We start from the raw sequence: 7545 nt of genomic DNA on the forward strand, positions 1-7545 counted from the left end.
CCCCGAGCCAATGGCGTAATCACAACCCCTGTGGCCCTAGGGGTGCCCGGGTACTGTGTGGCGATAAATAGACGCCGAGGAAAGCACCCGTTACCAAAGACTAACAATACTTGTTGATCGTATAGACAGTATCGTGATTCATCAGTGACTAACATGCGACTCCACTCTTCCACATATAATTATGTAATATATAATATAATTTCATATTCGTACGTGATCCAACGCTGTGAGCGATGATTCAATGCTGGCACTCTCGCACGATTTCTTAAATATCAATTGGATTCCCGAAATCTTCGGCAGAAGTTCATCGTAGATTTGACGTGCTAGTACTGTCGGGTTACGCGATACGTTTCGTACTACGGTTCTGTTTTGTCATTTCTGCTGTCACGATGTCTGCTCTTGCTGTGTTCAGAAACTTTGCATATCTTGATATCGAGAGTTTTTATGATCGGCTCACAACGGACTCGCTACAACGTCTACGTACATCATCGTACGTACGTCGCATGTACACACCTTAAAACGTAACACACGTTAATTGTTATTTTCTTGGTGTAAGATAACAATTTGGGGCGACTTGTGCCTCTGTCATTGCACTTCGCGGCATTACAAAATTTTCGTTGGTACTATATTTCAATACTCGATTACGAATACCGAAACTAACGGGGATCCCAAGAATCTAGAATTATAAGATACTTTCAGAGGGCTCGATATCTTCGAATTCTCTCTCTAATAAAAATCTGCAATTTTATGATTTCAAACGGATCTGAACTTACGTCACTCTACAGAGCGCTCCAAGGTCAAAAATCTTGGTATAAATGCATGTGTAAAATTGCGGGAAGTTCAGTTTTCCGTTTTTGCAGTATTTGAAATAGGAAATTGCATTATACGAAGAATTTCAAGCTAGATTTTCTATAACACCTTACTGTATTCTGTGCAACAAGTTTTCGATTTACATAAATTTCCAAATCATTTTCTACTATTGTCTAAATATGTAATCACATAAAAGCAATAGCAGTAAATTTTATTTTAAATTTTATTTTCATTTATTAACAACTTTTTGGACAATTGCTTCACGGATAGCAACGAGAGTTGAAAAATAAGAGCCAGGTAAGTTCGAATCACGAATATTTCAATGGCTTTCGCTAATTTACTATCTCTTTAAATAATGGTTTTTGATCAGTATCAGTTCGATAATAGTTAATAAATAATTTAAGACAAGTACTGCGTTATAACGTGTTGTATTATGTTTCTTCCAATGACTTCCACGACATTTAAATCTTCATTACTAATTATTTTTATTATTTTTCGTTTTCAACAAATATCGATCTATTACGATCCTTTAAAATAATTTGCATAACTGAGTGATTAAAACATAAATATGGAAAATCGACAAATAGTGATTAAATGCTATTTTTGCTAAATTTCATCCCTTAACTAACAATATATGAAAACAACTTGAAATATGCTTGGTAGTTTAGAATAAATATATATATATGTATGCATAACATAAGAAAAATTTCTCAAATAATATATTCATATCTTGATAAATAATATTTTAAATGCTGAAAATAACAATTGAATGATTATAAGTGCACATAGTTACTAATTTTAATTAATATTCAAATTTTAAAAAGCACTTATCACTTGCAATTACTATACAATGCAGTAGTGAGATGTAAACTTTATATATTAATAGTGACAATTTTTTTCGGAAATTAATACTTGTTTAATAGAAGCTGTTTAATACTATTAAAATATACTACTACAAAATATACTTATGGAAACTCTTGAGTTAAGACTGCTATTCTCTAATATTCTTCGGTACAATTCAGGAAAGCTATTTTTTAAACTGCTTTAAACACTCATTGTTAGTGGCGATTTTAATTCAGAAGTGAAATGGTAGATATCATTTATATTATACCTATGGTATAGACTGCAACCAGTAGCAGTGTATATAATGTTAGTTTTAATATTTAATTCCTTTAAATTGTGCAACTTTATTATACAATTTTGCTTCTTTGTACTACTTAGTCATTAATTTCTTTCTTGATTTATTTACCCTGGCACTCCTCTATTCTCTTTGTCATATCATTAAAAATATAAATTACAACTAAAGTTATGTATACTTTACGTGTACTGTTCTTGTATACTTTTATACTTTGTATACTATATATTTTAAATCTTTGACAGACATGTTCGAGATCATGCCATATCTACTAACAAAGAAAATGAATGTTTCTAAAAAATGCTAGCTACTATCTTAATCCTACTATCATTATGGAATTTTTATATTTCAATCCTGCCCTCATTTTAGTAAACAAATAAAAATTTGTAATGTCTTAAGAAGCTGTTTAATATGCAACTGAAACAAGAAATTATGTATATTAATAAGAATTTCCATATCTTGTTCAATTTGTTTTTATTTTTGAAACGTTGAAAAATTGGGTCGATAATGACAAAGAAACATAGCAGAGTTAATGTATCATGCAACTGTACATTTTCCACATAGATCAAATTCATTGAAATATAATCGTATTTGGTATTATTTTCGTTGGCAAACCGTTAGGAATTTGTTTATAATAATGCCATAATTATAAAATAAAAAATATAAAAATTTTGTTTTACTAAATTTGATAATTCATTACTAACTAGAATATCGACAATGGTGAATAAGAGATAACATAAACGCTTGCTTCCTCAATAGTGTCTGGAAATGATAAAAATGCATCCAGTATCAGGAAATGTACCTACTGATAAAACAATACTGATAAAACAATTATGGAGAAACTATACAAAATTGAAGCATTTATCACAACAATTGTTACAATTGTGGGAAAAAGCCTATTATTGTAACTAAAAAATACATACATAGACAAGAGATATATATATATATAATAATATATGTATATCTAAAAAAGTTTAAATTTTGTCGTACAGTACTTTTGAATTCTTTTTGTTTCTTTATAGTACGTATATGCTAATATTTACATCTAACCGAACTCTTTTCTATTAATATTATTTACATCATTGCCATTTATTAATTATATTTACCATTTACTAAACTAAATTTACCGTTTACTAAACAATTGCACTCCTCGTGTTTCACGATATAGACAGATATAGATTGCATTATTATTAAATTCTATTACCTCATAAATATTAGAAATAAATCTTTAAATTCTTCTGTTTGCTTGATAAAAAATCCCATTAAAATTAATAAGTGATATTATAAGATTCCTTTGTTACTTTCATAAACAGAATAGATGTTAAAATAGCTAATAATATATTATTTTTAATACTTACCTAACGGTAATGTATCTTGAGGGAATCGCTGATGCATATTGATAGCTTCTTTTACCAAATCAATTAATTCATCTTTGTCATATAAAATTTTTAAATATTCTGTATAAAATTTTTGTTGGTCAGTTGCATCAAGATCATTAATTGTAGATTTAAAAACACTTTCTAATAAATTTTGATATTTATTTAGATTGTAAAAATTATCTAATAGCAGCCATCCAAGCGTTTTATCGATGACCTTAATTTTGTTATCATCCAAATTCTTCCTTAATTCAATTAAATGTTCAATACATTGAGTTATAGTCGTAACATCCTTAAGTTGAGTAAAAAGTTTTGAGATTCTACTCATAATATTTGTAAACTTAGAGTCACTGAAAATAAATTACTGAATAAGTTTTACAAACCTATAACATTTATGAAGTATATAGCAATTTTATACCTTTCTATTTCCAAAAGCTTGCAGTAAGCTAATAATAGTTGGTTATAACATTCATTATTGTCCAAGTTTTTTTCATAGTAAGATACTAAACCGTACCAAGCTAATGGATTGTCTGCTTGGATTTTTGTACCTTTTTGGAGAATTAATGGTACTTGTGGTTTATACTCATCAATTTCTTTCATTGCAGCCGCCAATAACATAAGTGCGCTATAATTATTTTGATCTCTCATTAATATCTTGTTACATTTCTTAATCACATCTATATACTTCTTTTCTCTAAATGTATCACGAGCCGCTTTAAGAGCTACTTTTATTTCATTTGACATTTTCACATAAAACTTTGACAAAATAAAATACGTCCAGAACTTAAATCGAATATATACAATTTGACAAAATAAAATACGTCCAGAACTTAAATCGAATATATACAATTCGACTATAATACAGACTTTATATCGATACATTCAATTAAATATTTTCTTAAGTATATCAATATGTATGTCGTTAGGTTTATTCGTGATCAAATACAATACTATAACTTGTAATACACATTATTCAAAAATCCTCTATCTTTAAATCGTAAACTTTTTCTTTTATATCTTCAAAATATTTACTTTACATATCCTCAGATATTATAACTTTGATATATACATATATATACATGCATATATATACATGAGAACGCTCCCGCTTATGGATCTAGTTATTTCCGGACTGGTGCTGCTCCGTGCGGTCAAATACTGAGTTTAATTGAAAATAGCATTTCAAGAACCTACAAAATTAGGGATCTGTCCTGTTTGGTTGGAACTTAGCATATACAAGAACCTATGTATTTAAGCTTAAAGTTAGGAATCTGCCCTGTTTGGTAACACAATAGCATAGGCGAGAACCTATTGAGTTTCAAGCTACAAGAACCTATTTAAGTGTACGGTTCTATGAAAAAGTTCATACCTACTATTCTATCCGAGATAGACAAATATAAGAATGACAGAATCGTGCAATACCGAAACAGATTACAAGTTGCCTAAGAAACAGAAATTAATCGTTTATTATATATTTTTTTTAGGGGAGAAAAGGGAATATTCCCTTTCAAACGATTATGGATTAATGGAATGATGCAATAATTCTAATAAATTTTCCATACATCATTTAGATTTAACATTAACTTTTAGCATTCGGCATGTCATCTGTACCAGCATGAACATTTTTTCATTTCGCATGGAACTACACTTTCTTCTGTAGTACGTACGATGGCGTTTGTTGAGACAAATTTAACAACTTTGCATATGAGGTCATTTAAGTTATTTAAGTTGATCGACATCTGTTGTAAGATGTTATAAATTCGTCAGTTCCTAAAGAATCAATTGAGTCAGGGTCGCTGGCTAGTGGCTAGAGACAAATATTTTGAATTTCTTATTTTCCATGACGCTTCTCAAATTATCAAACATTACCGAATGCTGAAAATTCATTTTAGTCGATATACTTTAGTCTTTCTTAAATTATTGTTCATCTATTATCACTTTATGAAACGAAAGAACCTTTTCGAACAACCTAATATTGCAAATTCGTCCACTCGTTCTTCTATCAGTCAACCCCAACAGTAATGACTGAATGCAATGTATATTACCGAAAATTTTTTTATTAATATCTCGGAAACTAATAAATAGCTGAAATAAGATTTTGTATTTGGGGACCCCAAACTTTTTTCTATTTTTTTGCATAATCTAACAACTGTTGACAAAAAACGCAACTAAAAAAAGGTTTTTCTTTTGTCCAACTAAAAGAGGTACATTCTAATCTCAGTAGAGATTTATCATAAGATAAGTTATCATAACATAAATAATGAAGGATAACATATCAGAGATAACTGATCGGTATAAAGTTTCATCTATCACACCTTCAGCTCATACAAAATCACCAACAACAAAAACCAAACGGTAAGCAACTTCCGTATTTCTACCTCTATTATATGAATATTTGAAATATAAATTTGGGGTGAATTTAACAATCGCGCATTAACAATATTCTGTTATTTTTTTATCGAAACTGAAATACTTACATAGAAGTAATCCTAATGTGTTATACCCGTTAGGATCCAACGTAGATTCGAGGAGAAAGGTAAGTTCGGGAGCGTTGGAAGAGTATTAAATGAGAAGAGAGAGATATCTTATATGACTCGTGCATTCAGATGGTCACACCGATGATTTTGTACTGAAACTTATTATAATGGCGGTTTATAAGAATTTTATCGAATCGTTATTAATTAATAAGTAATTAATTAATTCATTTTATAAACAAATAGGGATGACCATGTTTGTTCACTTTTCGAGGCACCTCGCAGTAGCCTCGCCCCACGTGTTACTGACATGGACATTCCTAAATGGTACATTCGAACAGATGTCACAACCTTAATAATTTCTGTAACTATACATAAAGAATATGTTCTAAATATTATAGAATGTTCAAGCAAGTCTACGAGTCTTTCTCATTTTTCCTGTCTATTATAGAACATAGGTGAAAGAGAATTGATTCCTCATACAGAAGTGAAGAACGCTAGAATACAAAACACCAAAACAATTGTAATGGCAGAAACAACAAATTCGCAGCAACAAAGCAGTGCGGCGAAAACTACGGATGAATCATCACAAAGCCTTGAACAAAATCAGAGTGTACCGGAAATGGATACAGAGATATCTTCGCAGGCTTGTAAATGCAAAGCGGGATGCTCTACCCAGCACTGTCCCTGCTCAAAAGCTAATATTAAGTGTGGACAACGGTGCAAATGCATCAAATGCAAATGTAAAAATCAGGTACACGAATCTCCTTCTTCTTCTCCTCTTTCTAATTCACGACACCCCCAACGCTAATTTGGATACCAATCTCTTTAGGAAGAAACGGCAGATTCGCAGAAACAAAGCAATGAAGCACAAATTGTGGGTGAATCGTCAAAAAGCGATTCAGAAAACCAGAGTACCGCGCATTTAGAAGCAGAGAAATCTTCGCAGGCTTGTAAATGCAAAGCGGGATGCTTTACCCAGCACTGTCCCTGCTCAAAAGCTAATATTAAGTGTGGACAACGGTGCAAATGCATCAAATGCAAATGTAAAAATCAGGTACACGAATCTCCTTCTTCTTCTCCTCTTTCTAATTCACGACACCCCCAACGCTAATTTGGATACCAATCTCTTTAGGAAGAAACGGCAGATTCGCAGAAACAAAGCAGTGAAGCACAAATTGTGGGTGAATCGTCAAAAAGCGATTCAGAAAACCAGAGTACCGCGCATTTAGAAGCAGAGAAATCTTCGCAGGCTTGTAAATGCAAAGCGGGATGCTTTACCCAGCACTGTCCCTGCTCAAAAGCTAATATTAAGTGTGGACAACGGTGCAAATGCATCAAATGCAAATGTAAAAATCAGGTACACGAATCTCCTTCTTCTTCTCCTCTTTCTAATTCACGACACCCCCAACGCTAGTTTGGATACTAATCTTTTTAGGAAGAAACGGCAGATTCGCAGAAACAAAGCAGTGAAGCACAAATTGTGGGTGAATCGTCAAAAAGCGATTCAGAAAACCAGAGTACCGCGCATTTAGAAGCAGAGAAATCTTCGCAGGCTTGTAAATGCAAAGCGGGATGCTTTACCCAGCACTGTCCCTGCTCAAAAGCTAATATTAAGTGTGGACAACGGTGCAAATGCATCAAATGCAAATGTAAAAATCAGGTACACGAATCTCCTTCTTCTTCTCCTCTTTCTAATTCACGACACCCCCAACGCTAATTTGGATACCAATCTAATTCACGACACCCC

General features: G+C 31.8%; 2 protein-coding genes across 4 annotated transcripts in view; one reads left to right on the forward strand and one right to left on the reverse strand.

The window, feature by feature from the left end:
* The window catches only part of LOC100749659 (tetratricopeptide repeat protein 37), a 19632-nt gene extending 15245 nt beyond the window's left edge, over window positions 1-4387 (reverse strand). Inside the window, exons 1-3 of the mRNA XM_012393444.3 lie at window positions 4134-4387; window positions 3740-4087; window positions 3304-3671 (exon numbers count right to left, since the gene is read on the reverse strand). Coding sequence (XP_012248867.1) covers window positions 3304-3671; window positions 3740-4065 — 694 coding nt within the window. The 5' untranslated portion in view covers window positions 4066-4087; window positions 4134-4387. The remainder of the gene's footprint in view (window positions 1-3303; window positions 3672-3739; window positions 4088-4133) is intronic.
* LOC105681917 (protein tesmin/TSO1-like CXC 3) lies at window positions 854-7518 on the forward strand. Of its 3 annotated transcripts, none has more exons than XM_033324481.1 (5): window positions 854-1107; window positions 6247-6549; window positions 6628-6852; window positions 6931-7155; window positions 7234-7518. In XM_033324481.1, the coding sequence occupies exons 2-5, from the start codon at window positions 6322-6324 to the stop codon at window positions 7513-7515; spliced, it is 960 nt and encodes a 319-aa protein (XP_033180372.1). In that variant the 5' UTR covers window positions 854-1107; window positions 6247-6321; the 3' UTR covers window positions 7516-7518. The 3 variants fall into 3 exon arrangements, with proteins under 3 accessions (XP_033180372.1, XP_033180373.1, XP_033180371.1); XM_033324482.1 differs by lacking the exon at window positions 854-1107 and adding an exon at window positions 6037-6159 and having other exon boundaries at window positions 7238-7407; XM_033324480.1 differs by lacking the exon at window positions 854-1107 and adding an exon at window positions 6038-6159.
* The last annotated feature ends 27 nt before the right edge of the window (window positions 7519-7545 follow it).

The sequence above is a fragment of the Bombus impatiens genome, unplaced genomic scaffold, assembly GCF_000188095.3.
Source record: "Bombus impatiens unplaced genomic scaffold, BIMP_2.2 scf_3075, whole genome shotgun sequence".
Classification (NCBI taxonomy): Eukaryota; Metazoa; Arthropoda; class Insecta; order Hymenoptera; family Apidae; genus Bombus; species Bombus impatiens.